General features: G+C 37.2%; 1 protein-coding gene across 3 annotated transcripts; it reads left to right on the forward strand.

Annotated features, from left to right (window-relative positions):
- The first annotated feature begins 97 nt into the window (after positions 1-97).
- kif20ba (kinesin family member 20Ba) lies at positions 98-20,829 on the forward strand. Of its 3 annotated transcripts, none has more exons than XM_043263739.1 (35): positions 98-204; positions 510-623; positions 735-824; positions 991-1,110; positions 1,297-1,435; positions 2,009-2,193; positions 2,277-2,328; positions 2,426-2,638; positions 2,942-3,053; positions 3,152-3,223; positions 3,307-3,453; positions 3,553-3,709; positions 4,489-4,743; positions 4,975-5,114; positions 5,223-5,349; positions 5,467-5,674; positions 6,029-6,078; positions 6,236-6,355; positions 6,539-6,686; positions 7,423-8,371; positions 9,611-9,749; positions 9,850-9,972; positions 10,072-10,132; positions 10,263-10,388; positions 11,273-11,391; positions 11,491-11,646; positions 11,741-11,917; positions 12,832-12,966; positions 13,390-13,479; positions 14,673-14,885; positions 15,840-15,899; positions 19,109-19,183; positions 19,443-19,545; positions 19,636-19,772; positions 19,940-20,829. In XM_043263739.1, exons 2-35 carry the CDS (start codon positions 516-518, stop codon positions 20,015-20,017), a joined length of 5,184 nt encoding a protein of 1,727 aa, XP_043119674.1. In that variant the 5' UTR covers positions 98-204; positions 510-515; the 3' UTR covers positions 20,018-20,829. The 3 variants fall into 3 exon arrangements, with proteins under 3 accessions (XP_043119674.1, XP_043119675.1, XP_043119677.1); XM_043263740.1 differs by having other exon boundaries at positions 15,843-15,899; XM_043263742.1 differs by lacking the exon at positions 15,840-15,899 and having other exon boundaries at positions 19,940-20,828.
- Positions 20,830-21,110: the final 281 nt, after the last annotated feature.

A 21,110-nucleotide genomic window follows, 5' to 3' on the forward strand; every position in this document is an offset into this window, starting at 1 on the left:
CGCAGTGCGTCTTCTGCGCACATATAACGTCACTGCGACGTGCACGAGCACGCGCTCCCAGCAGCCTCTGCGGTTGCTCTCGCTTATCCTATTGGTGGATTTTGAAAATAAGTAACCGCGACAGTTTGGGAGATGAAGCAACACAAATAAACACAAGCTGCGGAGTTAAATACAATATAGTACATATTATCCACTCACAGCCCTGTAAGTCATCGAATTTAGCTTGTTTTGATTAGCTTTTCTTGCTGTCCTCTTCTTATTTATGTGATTGTCTATTCGGGTGGGTGTTAATGTCATTTTTATTGTGCGTCAGATAGACTTGTAAAAATATGTAAAATTGTGTAATTGTCTGTTAAAACGAACATACGGTTATGCACTTGGCAAAATGCTAAAATAAATAGGATCTGTATTATTACTATAAGATGTGATTAAAGAGTTGTCATATGATAGTTATTCTCGTTAAATCAGAGGCTGTTATTTTATTCAGATCATCTCATGCTTCGTTTCAGAGCAGTATGATGGAGTCAGGGTTAAAGGATGATACGGTAAGACCGGAAATGATAGCTGTCGAAGATTTAAGAAGAAATCTGTCCTCAGATTTCAGCGAATGTTCAGACTTCCAGGTAAGATGACAGCCGGCCAAGAGCAATTCAACAAGACCCTGTGCGCTTTTTAAATTGTGACTAATGTAATAATCAACAGAAATTATTTGAGCCTTGATGTTTCTTTTGAAGGACCCGTCTGAGCTGGAAAAGGAGCATTTAAAGGTGTATCTTAGGATAAGACCATTTTCATCGGCGGAGATTGAAAATGGAGAATCACAGGTGAAAATAAGGAATGAATGGATACTGTGCATTTAAAGCAAGATCTTTAAAACCCAGGCCCTTACTGTTGTTAGGAAAAATATTTTACATTGGAAATGCCACTGAAAATGTGTTTAAAATATTGCCTCTAAATAAAATTAGTCTGTGCTTTCTCTCTCTTTCGAAGGACTGTGTGGCCATTCAGCCTCCAGAGACTGTTCTCCTTAAAGCTCCACAGTCATCTCTCTCTGCCAGGCTCAGTGATAAATCAGTGCCAGTTACAGCTCAACGTTTCCAGTTTTCTCAGGTAAGCAAACCCAGCACCGCTAACCGTCTAGATTGTGACAGTTTACGTCAGGCAGCAGCTTTTCCTATTTGACCGTTCTGAAGAATCTTCAAATTTGTCTTTGGAAATACTGTTTGAAATCAAGTGTTGTGCTCTGTCTTGAGTCATACTCATAACTTGGTTTTTATGACATTTTGGTATTTTTAGGTTTATGGTCCAGACACTACACAGAAGGAGATGTTTGATGGCACTGTGAAGAGTCTTGTGAGAGATGTACTAGAAGGTCAAAACTCTCTGGTCTTTACATACGGTATCACCAATGCTGGGAAGACCTTCACTTTTTTAGGTCTGTATATTTGTTATTCTTATTGTATTGATATATTACATTTATTTTTTTGTTGTAATTTACAAAATGCAACAATTATTGTCAATATAGTTTAAAAGGTAATGCTCCATTGTTTTAATTTAATGTTTTAATTTGAGCAATAAACAAAAGTTGCTTCCAAGGCAAAAAGTAAACAAAATGAGTGATCTTGTCAAGAACACAATAGCCAAAAATATGAAGTAGTGTCAGTTTTGATAGAGCAAACCATGTACAAGTGTCCGTGTTACTGCAAAAGTAAACAGAAGTAGCTACGGATCATTTGTTCTGCATCAACAATAAAAAGAAGGGCAAGACGGACTATCCATTTTCTCCAGGGGTTCTATCTATTAATCGAATGGAGGCAGATCTGAATGTGTTATGACATTTACATTAATACTTTTAAGGTTAAAAAAATGCATCAACACCACATGCATGAATTAAGAGTTCATAAGATTAAGATGCATTTACAAAACTGTGAAATTTCATACTTAGCTGACTTAAACAGTGTAAAATATTCAAATTTGAGAATGTCCTGATTGTGTTTTGATGTATTAGGTCCGGATACTGATCAAGGCATATTGCCTCGTTCCCTCAACATGATTTTCAGTAGTCTGGATGGTCGCATCTTCACCCAAATGTGTCTAAAACCCCAGAGGTGCCGGGATTTCATCCGCCTCACCAAAGATCAGCAAAATGAAGAAGCAGCTGGCAAACGCAATCTGCTAAAGCTGTTTAAAGAGGTACAATATGTCGTAGGTAGTTGAAAAAGTTGTGTTTTTAAGGTTTCGTTTGACTCAGTCTTTAGTTTTTGTTTTCTCTTTAGACTGATGCACAGAAGAGTACATCTTACCAAATCTCAAAGTCTGATCTTGAAGGTAAAAAGTTCCTCTTTTTATGCACCTCTCAAAATATACCTCTCAAAGGTTGTGTTTGGCAGTCTGTTTATATATTGTTTTTCTGGTTGCCTGTTAGATGGTTCCACTTTAAGTGATATGAGCTCTTCAGTGAATGAGAGGAGCTTAGCTGTGGATATGGACATGCACACCAAGTTTTCTATTTGGGTCTCTTTCTGCGAGATCTACAATGAGAACATCCACGACTTGCTAGAACAGCATTCAAACAATGCTTCACGGAGAACTAACCTCCGACTTTGTCAGGATGTCAAAGGAAACGCATTCATCAAAGGTAAACAAACATCTATTTATTTGATTTCTTTTATTTTTTTTATATTAAAATGCAACATTTCTTAATTAATTCATTTTATTATCAATTATATTTATCATATATCATTTGTAACTACTGAAATGACTTCTGGGTTTATTTCTTGGGATAATGTGTAATGGCTAACACTGGCCAGGTGCTGGTGCTAGAGCAACAAGAAAAAATGTAGTAACCATAGCATTTTCATGTGTTAAGAGGGATTCAGTTAGTTCATTTAAGGTGCTGTATCAGATTGTGTCTTTGCTCATACCAGTTCTTGTTCTCTAGATCTGAGATGGGTGCAGGTAAGCAGTGCTGATGAAGCCTTAAAAGTGATGAAACTGGGTAAAAGGAACCAGAGCATTTCCAGCACTAAACTTAACCTTCTCTCCAGCAGGAGGTACGCTATACAAATTCTGCAACTTCCTGCCCTTAATCCGTTTTAACACATTGGGTGCTGTATGCATATGTAATTCTGACTGTGTCTTCTTTGTTTAGCCACAGCATTTTCTCTGTCCGGATCCTGAAGGTAGAAGATGTGGGAATACCCAGAGTGGAGTCCGTTAGCGAGTGAGTCTGTGTATCCGGATCTGAGCTCTCTTCAGATCGTGTAGTTTCAGAACGGTTTCTAAAAGTAAGTACTGTGGTTTAAGGTTGGCCCTGTGTGATCTGGCTGGTTCGGAGCGATGTGCTAAAACACAAAATAAAGGTGAACGGCTGAAAGAGGCAGGAAACATCAACACCTCTCTGCTCAGTCTGGGGAAATGCATCAATGCACTCAGAAATAACCATCAGGCCAGGTATACAATTTTTTTTTTTTTTTTTTTTTTTTTTCTCCTCTCTTTCCCTCTCTCTCTCTCTCCTTTTGTCCTATTAAAACTTTGTCCTATTTTTTTCAGGCAGCACATTCCATTCAGAGAGAGTAAACTCACTCACTATCTGCAGGGATACTTTATTGGCCGGGGGAAAGCGTGTATGATTGTAAACATTAATCAGTGCGCATCGATGTATGATGAGACACTCAACGTGCTCAAGTTCTCTGCCGTAGCTCAAAAGGTGTGTAATTTCCTAATATGACTTTATCTCAGGGTAAGATCTCTCAAAAGTGAAAATTATCAATTACTCAGCCTCGTGCCATTCATCTTTGTATTATTTAATGTAACTACAGATCATTTGAATTATTTTAAAATGTATTCCTCCAAAACTACGCTTCAACAAGTTCATAAAAAAATGTAAATCATGAAATTCATTTGAAATTCCTTGAACAATCCATGGTTTCATTTTATGTTGATCAATTTGTCCGTGTGAAGAAAAGCTTAAATCTATGTATTATATAAAGCTATTGTGTATCTTCTATAGAAGAATTGGATTACACCTCTCAATTCTGATGGGTTACTTTTACAATGTGTTTATGAACTTTAAAGGAGTACTTCTCCCAAAAAATACAATTATTCCATATTTTACTTACCCCAAAGCCATCCTAGATTTACATGACTTTCAGACCACTAGGATGGCTTCCAGGTGAAAAAATATGGGCTAATTTTAGTTTTTTTTTGGTGAACTATTCCTTTTAAGCATCAAGGCTTCAGAAGAATGGAATTAAAAAGTCAAAGTTGAAGTTGTTTGTATTTCAAAGTTGAAAAATCTTAAAGTTTACTTACAACCTGAAGCTGAGTAATTGATGAAACAATTATTAATTATTATTTTGTAGGGTTTGTACGTTTTGGAGCATTCAACTGTTTTCCAATCATGTTTGACCAATTTCAATAAATATTGACAGACTACTGAAATACATTTTTTTGTAGCTGTGTTATGGATAGTTCTGTTTTTTCCAGGTGGTGATTCTCACAGCTAAGAGTGTTCCAGTGGTGGTGAAAAGGAGTGCCAGAGAGGTTTCTTTCATTATCAACAATGTTGATCGTCGGGAAATGCGGCGCAGCTCGCTGGTACGATGGGACCCTAGTCTTGAGGATGTCCAGGAAGATTCTGACACTGAGGAGGATGAAGAGGGTAGTGAAATGGAGGACACCATTCTGGATGCTGAGGAAGAAGGGAAAGAAACTGTGCTGCTCGATAAGGGGGTTTATGAGGTGAGATCTGGCACCATTCACTATAAGTCACATCTATAGTAATCCTGATCAGCAATAGCTTTAAGTGTCACACAAAACATTTTAACAATTTTTCTGATATTTTTTCATTCCCCTTAGGATGCATAAATATTAATGTGTGTTAATATTTTTAAATTGTTGCTGCATGTTTTTATGTTTGCATAACACTGCGGTTTCTGAGTCAGCTTGGCTGTTTTGTGTTTGTATGTAAAGGCCCAGCTGCAGTTTATAGAGGAGATTCAGCAGCAGTTGAGGAAGGAGAAAGCCGAACACTTGGCTCTCGAGACACGTGTTCGAGATGAAGTTACAAAAGAATTCTCTGAGCTGATTTCACAGATGCAGGAAGATTACAGGTCAGAGATCACAGGCCCCCATGCTCAATTATGTGTAATTAAAGCAAATTACAGGTCATGCTATATGATGACCCAGAAAGCTTGTGCTCATGTTTTTTCGTATTTTAGTGAGCGCATATCTAGAGAGAGGGAACTGATTGAGGAACGTTGTGAGCGGAGACTGGAGATTCTTAAAAACCTAGTGGGAAAAACAGCCTTGGACGACAGCATGAATTCAGCTGTGACCAAATCAGAGGTATAGTAAATATTCAGGGTTGTACTCTAAATACTTTCGTTTAAAGGTGATCTTATGGTGTATTTTCATTTTATTTTATTTCATTTTGTTAATGCTCAATCGTGTTTGTGTGTGTAGGAAGAGAATCATGTCTCTCTAGACAGCATTCTTGACTCTATGAGTGGGGATCTGGCTGGAATCAGACAGGATGCCCAGGCTGCACAGTCCTGCTTGGTGACCTCTGACCCTAAAGTCTCTGTGACACTGCTAGACCTTGAGAAAAAGGTCACAGAACTTTCAGAGCTGCTCAGTGAAACTCAGAATCAGCTGTCACTTAAGACACAGGGTGAGAAATGATTGTAGATAAGTAGACCCACAACAAATGTGCACTTGCATAGAAATATTTTATGCTTGCCCTTTCCTTTCTATTAGGGTTTCCACTATTCTGGAAATTTATTTTTCTTAAGCTTTAACAGACCTTTTGTAAAATTACTATTGTTTTTATTATAAAAAAATAGTATGGGGGGGAATTGGAAAAATTGTGGTAATTCGTTGGACAGAAAGTGTGGAAACCCTGTATTGAGAGACGCATCCTTGTGCAATAGGACTATAACCACATTTACTTGCTTGGTGTTCACAGTCCGCATTACTAAGCTTCCTAATCACTTGATCTAACACCAAGCACCATACTCCCTCACAGAGCTGGACACCCAGAGCAGACTGTCAGATGAACTGGAGGAGGTGAAGAAGGTAAAACAGACACTGTGAAGAGGCTTCTGCCATTTTAACACGTAGTATGAGGGCTAGACTCAAACCTTTTTTGCATAGGCAAGCTCCACTCCACTTTTATTCTCTTTAGAAACTGTAAAAATCTAATTGAAGTTGTGGCTTGTTCTTCTGATTATAGTCTCTGGAGAGCCACAAGGAAAGGGAATGGAAGCTGAGTGAAATGTGCATACAAAAGGATGAGATGGTTTCCAAACTCCAGACAGCTCTTGACCAACATGTAGAAAACATGGCTCAGGATGTGAGTGAACATCTAGAGATTTTTTTTGTTGTCCATAATAATTGGATGAACAGGCTGGTGAAAGATTTGGTCTCAAAATCGTTTTATTTTTATTTGTACTTTGTTTTAATGCTTTAAAGTTCTTACAGTGTTTTTATTTACAATGCGTCTTTTTTTTTTTTTTCTTGTGTTGCGGGTTTCCAGAAAACTCAAATTGACTCCATTAAAAAGGAGATCATCCATCTTAAATCCAATTGTACCTGCTCAGAACAACAACCTGACACCCGGACTGAAACCAGAAAGCGGCGCCAGGAAGGGGAGGGGCTTGATGGACAGCCCCCTCACAAGAAAGGTACAGACTCCGCCCCAGGTGCTGAAAAGTGCCTCCCAGCTTTTGTCACAACCAGAGGAGCTGGCCGAGAGAATCGGGTCAAAGGACGACGATACCTTCACGGTCGAAAAAGGCTCTCAAACATAAAGAAATAATCTTTTTAAATAGGTTTTAGAAAAAGTTACCACATTGCATAAGACCTGTCTCTTCTGTGAAGTGTACTGTTTTTATGAATGCAACTGAATAAAAAAGTGTTTTTATTTTACACATGGAGAACACTGCACAAAACAAGCACTATACGTCATAAAATGGGGAAGTATCAATAAAAAAGGATGCTTGACTTTTATATCAAAAAGAAAGTGTAACCCAAATGTTTATGATATCAAAGCAATCCTACACACACACACACACACAAGGTGCTTCCTGAGTATGAATGGGAAGCTTTCAGGCTGAGTGATTCCAAAGTTAAATGCTCTTCTTTCAACTTCAGAATGAAATCAAATTGAAAATAAATTTTATGCCCAATGTGCTAGTAAACACTAGTGTGTTTTAGATTAAATTAATTGCTTTGTTGCCAGGCTTGTGGCAATACATTTGAAATGTCTGGTTGTACCAAACTAAATGTTAAAGCAATTTTTAAATTTAAACAAATTGTATTAACAAACAAACATAAATATTGTGTTAGTGCATGTCATACTGACAGATCATCAATATAAAAATATTTAAGATATTTTTTTTTGTTCTCCATTCTTTATAGGTTCCCTGGAAGACTTAAAAGTCCCAGATGATGTTCCAGGTAATGGATGTCAAGACTCCGCCCTCCTTGAGGTCAAAGGTCAGCTGGAGTGTTGCCTTGCTGAATCCAAACAAAAAGACAAACAGATCACGGATCTGGAGCAGGAATGCGACACTTTAAAAGTTTGCATTCAGGATTTGAAGTCTAAACTGGAAGAAAGAGTTTCACAGGAACATATTCTGCAAGAGACCTTGGAAACTAAATCAATGGCAACGGAGGTGGATTGCAGCAATTTGAAGGTAAAAGCTGTGTCCAAATATAGCAACACTACAGAACGTTTAAAAAGTTCTTCTCAAGAACTGGCTGCTGCCAAATCACAAATGGCTAAGCAAGGTTACGAACTGGGAGAGAAGAACAAACACATTTTGACTCTTGAACAGGAAATCAAACTACTACAACGGGAAGCAGACACTTCCAGAAAAACTTTAGCTCACTATGATGACTTTAAAAAAGTCAACTCTGACCTGCAGGCTGAGGTGACAACCCTTCGTGGGGTCAAAGCTGAACTAGAGGAGAAGGTCAGATGCCTTGAGAAAAAGAAGGAAGAGAGAAACACAGCTCATCTGTCTAAAGAGGAGGGGCTTGAAGACAGGGAGGTGGGGCTGACAAACCCTAAAACTGTTGAATCTAAAAACAGGGAGACCCATACAAAAATAAATATCACAATGTCTGAAAAGGAGGCTGAGCTGGCACAGAGAGAGAACACTCTAGCATCAAAGGAGGCTCAGCTCTTAGTGCTGCAGAAGAAGCTGAAGGAAGAGCAGGAGCGTCTGGAGGAAGAGGAGACTCAAGCTGTGCAGGAGGCACGAAGGAGGGAGGCTGAGAGGAGGAGAGAGCTGTTGGCTGTGGCAGAGGAGGCCATTGCTCAGAAAGATGCAGAGCTGAAGAAGAGACAAGAGGAGATCAACCGGTCAGTCATGTTCCTCTTCGATTGCAATACAATTTCCTAAAACACAGGTTGCAATAGCAGGGATCCATTAAAAATCAATTTTACACACATTTTTATATCAAGTCAATGCTGTTCTTTGATGGGAATCACAGTTTCAACAAATACGTTAAACTTTTTTCAACATTAATAATAATACATATGTCTTGAGCACTAAAACAGTGTATTAGTTGATTTGTGAAGGGCAATGTGACACAAGAATAAATTAAAATATAATTTCAAATATCTAAATTTTAATATAATATTAATAAATAATTTTTTTATTTATAATATCATTTGAAAATGTACTGTTTTTAAATGCAGCTTTGATAAGCATAAGAGACTACTTCACTTAAAAACTGACCAATCCTAGACTTGTAATAGGGCCTTATATAAAATATGTACGAAATGGAAAAATTTATAATGTATTGTCATTTGGTATTTAGTCAATTCATTTGTGCTTGTTCCTTTTGTTTAGAAGTGATTGGTTATTTAATGTCAGTTCTTGTAAAAGCAAAGCTTGTATTGTGTCTTTAGAACTGACTTTAATGTATTGGCAGTGTTTAATAAGCATTGATGATTTTCTTGAAAGCATCAAACAGCTTTAGACATTTTATTACTTATTCCTTGAAATGAATTTTTCTTCCTTTTTATTTGTCAAAGATATTGCACAAGATGTTGCTTTTGTTAGATTAATGATTATCCCACTCGGAAGGAGTTTGATTCATTTTTAGCAGCCTGGAAGGCTTTTATTGTCTCTTACTGAATAAGCACAAAAAGGCTATTTCCAAAAAGGATATTTGTAATTGAGACAGTGTAGTGCATTTTGTCGGAATAATGGTCATGTCTTGAAGGCTTTTAGGTAGTGGTTTACCAACATAGATTTTTTTTTTAATGGTACATGCCAAAATTTACAGAGCAGAATAGGTGCTATAATTTCAAAGTGCCCACAGTCAAGTCATAGCAAATAAAATGTATATAAGTTAAAACAAAACACATTTGCACATGTACTCAAACTTCACTGAAAATTTGTAATTGAAGAAAGTAAAGATACATCTCTTAATTGACTGAGCAGACATGATTTATTGATGCAGATATTATATATTGATGCCCAAATACTGCCCAAATTAATCTGACACCATTATCAATAGTGCTTTGTTCCCTTTTTGGTATTAATGGCATGTGATTTTGTTTTTTTTTTTTGTTTTTTTTTTCATAACTCAGGTTAAAGGAGGAGATTAAAACTAGCGAGTGCAAGTTGAACAGTATGGCTGTTGATCTGCGCAGAAGGGAAGATGATTCATCTGATCTTCGGGAAAAACTCTGTGACTCAAAGAAACAGATTCAGCAGGTCCACAAAGAGGTGAGTTTTATACGTCTTTACCGTCTGGGCCAAAATGTGTCCAAGTTTTATTGAATCTCTGATTGCTGTTGACTTGTGCTAAAACTCCTGATCTCCTTAGATCTCCTCCATGCGGGATGCTGAGAAATCTCTGCGAATGAAGCTCAGTGATCTAGAAAAAACTAAAGCACAGCTCCAAAATGAGATCGCCAACAGGGACCGCATCATCAACCAACTGAAAGCTGTAAGCACCGCCTAGCGATAAATAGCTAAAACCACATAGAGAGAAACATTAATAGGCACTGTCATGTGAGCTAATTATTTTCTCTTTGTTCTAAAACAGGAACGATCTGTTGAATCAAAGGCAAATGAGAATCTGCTGCTCTATCAGAAAGCGTGTAAAGGTGGGCTATATGTTGTTTAGCTGCCTGCGTCTGCACAAGTGTTTACAGTAAAGTGTGTAATTTGTTGTAAGTTGATTAATTAAATGTGTGGAATAAAAAATTAAAGCATGTTTGTTGATGGTTTCTGTAGATTTGCAGGAGCGCGAGCGTGTTAGTGAAGACATGCGTTTGGCTCTAACAGAACAGGAGGAAACACAGACAGAGCTGGACCTGGAGCTGGACAACAGAGAGGCTCAGATAAATGAGCTCACTCAGGGTACAAGACTACAAGCAGAATATTACATTCGTAATACTTTATTGTAGAGCGTATAATAGTAATATCATACATTTTATTTTATATATATATATATATATATATATATATATATATATATATATATATATATATATATATACATACTCTCCCTCAATTTCCTTCACTTAAATAGTTTGTAAAAGCACTATTTATTTTAGCTTCACTCTTAAATTTGCGGCAATTCTGCATCAATTGCTTGAATTTAAGCAACAACACAATCGGCTACAACGTAGTACATTAAACTGAAAAGTCATCAATAAACACCATTTACTTGTACATATGGTTGAAGTCATTTTAGACGCTTTGAAATCTGTAGCAACAGAGATGGAAATCAATTTTTAAATACATGAATTATGTTTCCATCTTTGTTGCCACATTTTTGAAAGTGTCTTTTTCTGTTCTACAGAAGGGGGTGTCCCAATACTTCTGTCCATTCAGTGAATGTACAAGTCATTGGTGTTTAGTGATGGGTTTTTAGCTCAAGGACTGCATTTAAAGTCAGACCAGAGGTGTTCAGCTGGGATTTAGGAGTTGGCTTTGTGCAGACCAGTCAAGTTCTTCCACACTGACGCGATCAATCAGTCATTGTTAAAATAGAAAAGTAACCTGTCCAAACTGTTGCTATAAAATTAGAAGCACACAATTCCCTAGAATATCATTATATGCTTTAACATGAACTACTTTAGTAATATCCATGAGTGCAAATCTTAAAGCCGTTCATTGGAAGGGGGTGACTTTTGTCAATATAGTGTATGTACTTATTTCTTAGTGACATAATATGATTGCAGAATCGTTCAACACAAATCTTTGTATTTATGTTATTACCTTACCGCATTTATTTCCAGAACTGATGACGTTGAGAGAATTTCAACCTGAACAGACGAACAGGAAAGATTCCAGATCAATCTCTGATGACATTTTACAGGCCAGACAACAGACCACTCAGGCTCAGGAGAGCTTAAAGGTCTGTTGTTCAAATACATATATTATCAGTTTCTCTTCAGTTGTAAGATAAACTTGTGCTCATTGTCTTTGTTCGGTTCTTCTGTATTCATGTTTGTAGCTGGCCAATGAAAAACACCTGGCAGAGCGCAAGAAGTGGATGGAGGAGAAGTTGGTTCTGATTGGTCAGGCTAAAGAGGCTGAGGGGAGAAGGAACCAGGACATGAGGAGATATGCTGATGATCGAGAGCGGCATGCTCGCCAACAGGCTGAAATGGTAAATAGCAGTGTGTGTTCAGACACTAAATATATTCTAGTTATTAGCTCAAAATTAGTTAAAGAGAGAATGACTGTTGATTTGTGTTAATTAGGAATCTCTTGCCACGCGTCTTGCTGCTCGTGAGGAGGAGATGGAAAGTTGGAGAAAAGAGAGGGACACGCTCGTCTCTGCTCTGGAGGTCCAGCTGAAAAAGCTTATCATGTCCAATGCAGAGAAAGACCAACAGATCAAGATCCTACAGTCCAGAAACACCCCCCAAACACCAGAGGTCAGTCTAGTTCCTGTTCCTAACTCTTTCTATTCATCATGTTACACTACCTTGTAGAAATTCATATTTTAATTGATCTAAAGTGTGTGTCTGTGTCAAATAAATGCTTTTCTCTTGAACATTTATATTTATCTGAGAAAAGCGTATTACAGTATTATACAAAAATATTAAGCAGAACAACCATTTTCAATATACATGCATATAATTCACATGAGAAATGTTTCTTGAAGGGAAAGTTCACCCCAAAATGAAAATTCTGTCAAGAATGATTTTCCTCTCTCTCTCTCTCTCTCTCTCTCTCTCTCTCTCTCTCTCTCTCTCTCTCTCTCTCTCTCTCTCTCTCTCTCTCTCTCTCTCTCAGATGTTATTTACTAATTCTTGTGGTAATTCATTCAGTGGCAGTACAGGTGCATTTTGGAATGTGTCATAGCAGTGTCGTCATTCTTCAGTGACACTGAATACTTGATTCTGATTGGCTAACAGACATTCTAAGGGTTAATTTAGTCCTGATTTGTTTACTGCATTAGTGTCAAATTAGCAGACCTTCAAAGATCCATACAGCTCTTTTGAAGCCAAGCAGATCTAATAAAAATGACATACAATTCAGAATTTATTTATTTATTTATTTTAAGTAAAATACAGCTGAAAGGGACCACTGTCCAGCAGAAAAATGTGTTATTATAGAGATCTAGTAATGTAGCTTATGGGATAAGACGTGTGTCATGTAAACACAGATCCCTATTGTTAACAAAAATCTTACTTCTGTAAATATACATAATTTTTTAAACCATGCACATTAAATAGATGTATTACCACCTGATTTCTTGCGGAGTTGTTGTACAGTTCATTCAGTTTTTCAATTCAATCAATTTTATTCAACATGAAATGTTGTTAACATTTTGTCCCTGTCTCAGGAGGTCACTGAGGACAGGAGGACAGAGGCACTGCAGGCAGAGCTGGCTGCGAAGGAGGCAGAGATCCAGAAACTAAAGGAACAGCTCCGTGTGAGCATCATAGACAGCAGCCTTCGCAGAAACTCATCTACCCAGGTCTGACACACGTGTTTTATTACTGCCGTTCACCTATTACCTTTTGATGATTCATGAGTCCGCATATGACAAATATAATCACTGTCAAAAGACCAAGATTGTAATTTGAAGTGACTTTAATCTGAATGTTCTGAAAAAGCATTTTGCCATTTACACTAAACTGAGCTTCTGTATACTAAGAAAAACTGAACATGAGTCATATGAATAGGGCTGTTCTACCAAAAATAACAGGATCTATATAAAGCTCTTTTATTTTCACTTGTTGTACGTTTTCCAAAGGATTCTTTAACTGTCTGTTGTACACATGCATTCATTCAGACAGTTCAGATGTAATATGTGTTGTTTGTTAGACATACTGTAGCTGTTTATTAAATTGAGTTTCTAATTAATTGTTGATTGACTGTCTCTAAATTGCTGTGCTAGACGATGGAAGCAGAATTATCTGACACAAAGCCTCTGAACACCAGTACACTTGAACACACAAGCAGGGCCAGAGGATCTGTCACCAGTCAGGTAAAACAGAAATATGTCTATCTTATTTCACTAAATTGTAAAAATGCCAATTACTTCCTGTTGCTTGCTTATAATTTTTATCCCTTTAGTTTTCATTTAGTTTTGTGCAATAGAAGATGCAACGCACAAGTGCATATTCATCTCTCTTTTTGAACAATCTGTCAGGAACAGTAAATAAACTCCACAAGGGAAAGTTGTCATGCTGACGCTAATGGTATAGTGAATTAATGGTTTAGATTAATATTCATTTATTAATACATTATCATTCACTGTTAATTCATTTTCATTCCTATTCGTTTAATGTTTGTTTATACCACAGTAATTTACAAATGATTAATTATATATGTATTAGTATGTGAAAAAAATGTGTGAACTAGAGGTGTACCAGTTCATATATTCATATTAAAAAGTTTCTCATGGTTTGGTTTGCATTTGTACTGAACAAATACAGCATCGTTTTAATCACTGCATGAGTGAAACCTCATTATAAACGTTCAGTTTTATATATTTATGTAATTTTTTTTTCAGCAACTTCAAACAGTAAATGCTGTTTTTACACTCTGATGTGGCACAAAAAAGCACTGTAAAAACAGTTCAAATAGCCACGCTGTGTGAGCGTTATCATCTCTTCCTGTTTACCACGAGGTGTAATGTGAAATAACCTTGAATGAACAACTCATGCCTCGTGTAATCACTCAGCTAGCGTTTCAACCATAGATATCAATAAAATAGCTTGGAAACAAAATGTCACGTGACATTGAATTTATCTCACCGTGTCCACTGCTGGTTAGCTTGCTAAAGAAATATAAGACTATATACTCATCATATTTTACTTTACCTGTGAGTTGGGGATGTCTTAATTATTTCATCTATGTTTAAATGCATCTGTTATGAAACAAGTTTTGACAGCCACTGAATAAACATAAACAATATATTTCAAAAATAAAATAGAAATTCTGTCATTTAGAAGTTAATTTAAAAATGTTATTGTTTGCAACTTACATGTTGGCATACACATTTTTATCCTACTTTTAAGTAGGATTTCTAATATCTAATCTCTTGTATTTTACAGTTGTGGCACCTCTCCTAAGATTAATTTGTAGCTTTTGTTGCATTTGCTGATTAAATGCATCTGATATATGCACATATCGATTATGGTAATCAGGTTAATAATAATGATCTTCATATCACAGAGTTCGTCCGGAGGCTGTCCACTGGTGCTAGATTCATCAGAGATCTCCACGGAAACAGGCAGACGTTCCAGGTTTCCCCGGCCCGAGCTGGAAATTTCCTTCAGCCCTCTGCAGCCGGATCGGTTTGCTCTTAAGCGGCAAGGTGAAGACTCTGCCGTTACTGTAAAAATCTCCCGACCCACACGCAAGAGGAAGAGCGGAGAGATGGAGAAGGTAAGAAATGAAATGGATGGAGGGGGATTAGAAACTGGTTCTCAATTCACACAAATTAGAATCACAGCCTGTGACTGAAATGACCTTCAGTCACCTTCTGCTTGAGCCATATGTCTAAGAAGTCCCAGTCTTAGAATCGTGGGAAATTGAGTAGAATGTTAGTTCAGATTTATCACACAGTGTTCACTCTTTCCCTCCTTTAGTTGATTATTAAAAAATTATTATTATTGTTATTCTTCATAAAACCAGCAGACCATCTGCCGCTGACCTAATCTGCACAGCCAGCAGCCCTTTAATTGTCCTAATTAGGCATTAACAAGGCTCTAATTTTCCTCACTTACGCTTAACGATCAGTGTTCATTGAGCTTGGGCAGCAAAATGGCAGTCCTATTAAGCATATAGTTCTGTGTGTGAGAATATATTTGTGTGTGTGTGTGTGTGTGTGTGTGTGGTTGAGCGTGCCTTGGCCTAACCTCACACACTCTTCTCCTGGCAACATAAACACTTGCGGCCACTTGTTTTGGGAGCAATAACAATAATTATAGTATACACAGTAGGTTTATAGATTTCTTAAACCTGTTTATGGAAATTTAATTGCATTGTTCAGACAAAGGGATTACGGATGCACAAATTCAAATCTGCCATAAATGCAGACTAAAGGGTGTTAATATTTTATTATATTAGATTTTATAAGGGTAGCTATGCACGTAAGTAGTCTGGGTAGGTCATGCTATTCTCTTCAAACAGCGCAGTGAAGATGTTATGTTGCACACTGAAAAAATGCTTTCCACACCAAATAAGTGCTCTCTTATTGACAAAGAATTGTGTGCACTCTCGCCGGTTGTCCCTGGCAACAGAGTAACGCTTCCACGTGCTTTGTAGCTGCTAATTGTTGGAGACTTTTTTAAATGAATAGAACAACCTATTTTTAATGGTGCTTCTGTTCACTTGAAGAAGAAAGGAGGCAGGAGCAGCGTGATGAAAAAGAAAGCTTTCTCTGAACCCAGTGCTCAGGTACCTTCTTCCTGTTTAATCTTACCACAGTTCTTCCACCTTCAGGACTCCTAATGGTCTGGACTCTCAGGGTCATGTTCATTTCTTTAGGTTATCCCACTGACCTGGATATTGGAGATTAAATACAAACATTTGTGAAATTGTTTTCTTTTTGGGACCCTATAAATATATATTTTTTTCTTCACACTAAATCAATTTGGGCAAGTCTGTGTGATTGAGGTGTTCCAATAAATATGTTACTGGCAAGGTTTATCCTTCAAATCAACATGAAACCCAAATTAATTTTCTTTGCTTTCCTAAAGGAGCAGTTCACACAAAAAAAAAATCTGTCAGGATTTTTAATCTGTTTTAGGTCTGATGTATTGTACAAAACTTCTTTAGCACAGACCTGCCTAAAGAGTCAGATATTTTTAGTTCCACAGAAAAAAAATATGTATGCTATGCGTAAAGATAGAAAGTTAATTTGTTAAATCATCTATTAATTTAATGTGCATTTCTTACTGCTTATTTCTAGCCTGTTTTTTCCCTCAAAAAAAGAATATTGTGCTCAGCAAGTTTGCATTTATATGCTAAAAAATGTTTTTAATGCAAATTGGATTGTAAATAAGTTATATTGTAAAAATTATTTTTCCATTTTAATATAGTTTATATGTAAGTTTTCCTTTGATGGCAAAGGTAAATATTCAGCATGTTCATATCATGTCTCCTGTCTTCAGTATATCAGAATGATTCCATGTGACACTGATATGATGTTCAAGAAACATGACCTAATTAAGAATTTTTCCTAATAAATAGGAAGTTCAGAAGAAAAAATATTTAAAAATGCGCAGGTGCTTACTGTCACTTTTGATTAATTTAATGCATCAATTCTGAATATAAGTATTGATTTTGTGCCTGATCCCACAATTTATTGCTAACTGAAATTTTGCTCTATTCTGAGATGAAATCCCCCACTTTATTTACAATCCAATTTTTGTCTTTATGGCCAAAATCTACTTCATTTTCATCGAATATTCTTTTTTTACTCTGAAATGTGTCCTCTTACGAAAGCAAAGTTTGCATATGCTGTTTCATGTTGACTTTAAAGGCTCTGTTTTAGCTTCCAAACTCATTTACTAAAAGCAGAATGCGACTTAGCCTAGACCTCTTTGATCAAAGTACCTATAAAATCTAAAAATACATGAAATCCTACCAGTAGCCTTATTAACCCTTTAAAATCCCTAATAAATTTTTTGTGACCATTTCATCCAGGCCATTTGTTTAGAGTTCCTGATGGTAGAAATGCAGCTTATGAGTCATTCTCCCACAAGCCTTTGTTGCATCAAAGAAATAATAACCTTTCTGACAAGGTGGGTGAGTAAATGGCACAGGTTTTGCAGATCCATTAGAGTGACATTTCATGTAAGAGCCGTCCATTCCCTTAGTAGCAGGGCGTTTGTTTCTACATGATGCATAAACAACAGAGGCTTTGGGAGATAATGCCCTGTAGAATTTAAAATGGACCCATAATTCATCATTCACTCATCAAAACCTCAATATCATGACTTTTTGCATTTCATTGGAGGAAATTATTGTGATCCTGCAATACCATTCACCCTCAACCCTTCTGAATTATTGTAATTACACTTTCCCATTTCATGGCAGAGAAACACCAGCACCTGACTACAGAACAAGCCATCATTCTTGATCTCTCGCACGTTTTCCTCGGATACGATTGAACGGTGAACGACTTGGCAGGTTCCTGGAAGTCAGGGCATTAGTCTTCCTTTTAATGCGAGCTTGCAAGTCAGAGAGTGGCATAGTATCTCACCTCCCAGCACTGGAAACAGCAGGTGACAGGTGTGACAGACAGAGATCCGCCCCTGTCCACCCGGTTTAGACTGGCGGGGGTTACGAGCATGGCATTGGCTGTCGCATGCAATGTCACAGATGTGATCGTGTTGTCTAGAGAGAGATAGTGACAGGAAGGGCGTGATGGAGCGAAAAATACGAAAGGTTGGTGAGAGAGAGACAAGAAAAAAACTGAAAATGATGAGTCACTGGAGAGACTAAGAACGCTTTCAGACTCAATCATTTATTTATTCATTCTGCAGATTTTTTTTCATGTATTATTTGTTTATATGTGTGTATTGAAAGAGGGATATGGCAGATGCTCTGTTGTCTTTTTAATGATGATTTAATGCACTGCGCTCTCTTGGCACTAGATCTGTCAACTAATCCCTCAGGGGTTTGTGTTCTTTTGAGCGTCAAGAATTTAACCGGCACTGCTTCCAGCTGACCTGAAACCAATTTGTTTTGTTAGGATTAAAGATTCAGATCAGAGAGTCAGACAGTCGGTGCTGTCAGTGTTTCTCCATTTGCATTTAACATAATTAGCAATTCTACGATTGCTTATTGGTCGGAACACAACCACTGCGTCTGGGTAGCTGTTCTTTTCCTTGTCCAGTTGATCATCATAACATCCATCACATCTTATCTGACCATTCACAGCCAAGCAATCCAATTCTAAGGCCTGTTTCACTGTCTGCATTGTGTGTACTGCAGCCATGTTATTAACTGGTTACTGCGTGCATGCTAAACTCCTAATTGCATACAACGATTGGCGCGTACAAAAAAAACTTTTGTTCTGTAAATCCTACTGAATTCAGACAATTTAAGCAGTTTACAGCTACATAGTATACATCTGTTACCGTTAAAGAGTATCGTTTTTTTTTTTAAGAGAAGTCTATTAGGTTCACAAAGGCTGCATGTAAAATGTATTTTATTCCTGGTTAATTTTATTTTCATTACCTGTTACTCCAGTTTTCAGAAAGCATTCTGATATTAATATGAATAATATTGTTTGATGGTTAAACATTTATTTATTAAACAATTGGAAAGCTCAAGATGTTTTTCAGGGTCATAGAACAACAGCCTTTGTTTACAAACGTTAGTAACATTTTAAATGTCTTCACTGTCCCTTTTTGACTGTTTAGGTTCACTTAAACATAAGAATTACTTTAGATTTCTGTACAACAGTACAGGTCTGTTACGCAGCAGAAACACTGTTAGTGGAAAGCACAATGAAAACATGTTTTTGTGGTTATTGTTTTGCTCACACACTTTGCAGACACAAAATGCGTGAAACAGGCCTAAAAGAAACCAAAGCATTAATGTTAGCCTTCCTAAGTCTGAAATTAGTTTACTCTTGCACTTTGTCATTTACTCAGGACGGGGTGGAAAGTGAGAACATCAGGAATACAAGGAGTAGAATGACTCCTCGCCTAATGCCTCATCAGGAAGAGGTGAGTGACCACAACCTAATACTCAAGCACAATGTAAATTTATGAACAAAAATCTCAAAGTTTGATACCGAAATTCTTGTTTAGATAATTTAAGAGATGCAATAAGGTAGAAATGAGGTGGGAGAAGGAGGTATAGACAGTGGAGGAGTTAAGCGAGAGAAAGTGGCTCAGAGTCACTGCATCACGGTCAAAGACTGATTGTGAGTTGTGAATCCTGATCATAGCAGAGAGTGATGAACACTGTTCTCATTCCTCTCAGCCCTCTCACTCCCAGGAGTCAAACCAAAAAGGAAAAAAAGACAAAACCATCCAGAAGATTGGAGACTTTCTTCAGGGTTCTCCTACCTTTCTTGGAAGTAAAGGTCTGGAAAAAACAAAAACAAACACTTATTGCTGATTCCTAGACTGTGCTATCTTATCGGTCTGACAATTACATGCTTTCTCTGTTTTAGCAAAGAGGATCATGGGATTGATGAGCGGTAAATCCCCTGATGGTGGGGCAATGTCTTCAAAACTAAAATCCAAACGTGACAAACGAAAACATGACAGACCAGAGATCTCTTCCCCAATGGACATACCAGCCCATCAGGTACTGTACTAAACATTCTAGACAGTCTCGCACACACTTTTGATCAAGTTAATGCATCCCTATTAAATCTAAAAATTAATGTTGTTAAAGAAGAACCCTTGAAAAGTAGTGTAAATGTAATTTGTACAATGTTCCTAGTGTCGGTTGACATTTGACCTTTCTTGTAGATCATTGGCCGGAATCCAGAGGAGAAAGAAAGTGAAAACCTCATCAAGAAACGTCTTCGCACTAGAATTGTGAAATAAGCTGGAGAGAAATGTATTTTTATTCCGTATTTTGTATCTTTCTTTTTTTTTTAATCAGATTTTTTTAATGCACTTTTCTTTTCATTTATGGTATCTATTATGTATTAGTTAAAGTCTCTTTTTACTTTTTAGCAAATATGGCACATAATATATTGTCCTGGAAATGAACTAACACTATTGCCGCTCTTCAAGGCAAGTTGAGATGGCGAACACTCTTCATAAGCTTTCAAATGGAAGAATGAATTAATTTTTGCTGCTCAATTTAGAATGGAAGTTCAGAAATCACTACTGCACATTTCTGACACAAAGCTGTACGATTAATTCACGGTTATTCGTTTACATTGTGCTTATGCTGCCCTGTATTTAAATGCAAATCTGTTGTTTTCCGTTAACCACTCTCTACTTTTCAAGTTATAAAAATGCACACACACAAAATATAGCACAAAGTAAAAGTTTATGTGTTATTGTGATTTTAATTTTGTATCCCACTCGTCAACCTTCTTTTGTTCCTGTGTGTATCACCCTGTCACAAACCATTAATATGTGCCATTCTCATGATAAAGACTCCATTACCACGTCAGTAAAACTGTGTGCCAGATGCCTAATGACACCCAAAGGACTATTCGTTTGAATTACTGAACAAATGCTTATGTAACAGAAGAGTAATTGAATTTCACAACCGCAGCACGTGGCCTTGTGCCCTTATCTAAGAATGCATAAAAGAAGCGAGGGGAAGGGTGAAGAACTGGGAACAGGTCTATGTCTTTGTTGGCTGGGAATGGCAGGATGTGAACGGGGTGGCTGCTTGCGATGATGAATCATGGTTTTGATAGTGCTGAAAGTGTGGGAGCATGTGGTGAAGACAAAATGGAGGAGTGAAAACAGACTGTGTGACGAGGAGGAATAAGGAGAGATGAAGAAAAAGAGGGGGGGGGGGCATAAAATTAACCATGCGCAGTCCAGCTGTGCTTGTGCAGGTCTTCGTAGTACAATTTTTCTCTGATTTCTGATGTTAGAAAAAGGGTATGAAAAAACATGCCCTTATATGTATTTCCTTCCGGTTCACTTCCGCACAAGTACAAGGTGTACATAT

The sequence above is a fragment of the Puntigrus tetrazona genome, chromosome 17 (assembly GCF_018831695.1).
Source record: "Puntigrus tetrazona isolate hp1 chromosome 17, ASM1883169v1, whole genome shotgun sequence".
Classification (NCBI taxonomy): Eukaryota; Metazoa; Chordata; class Actinopteri; order Cypriniformes; family Cyprinidae; genus Puntigrus; species Puntigrus tetrazona.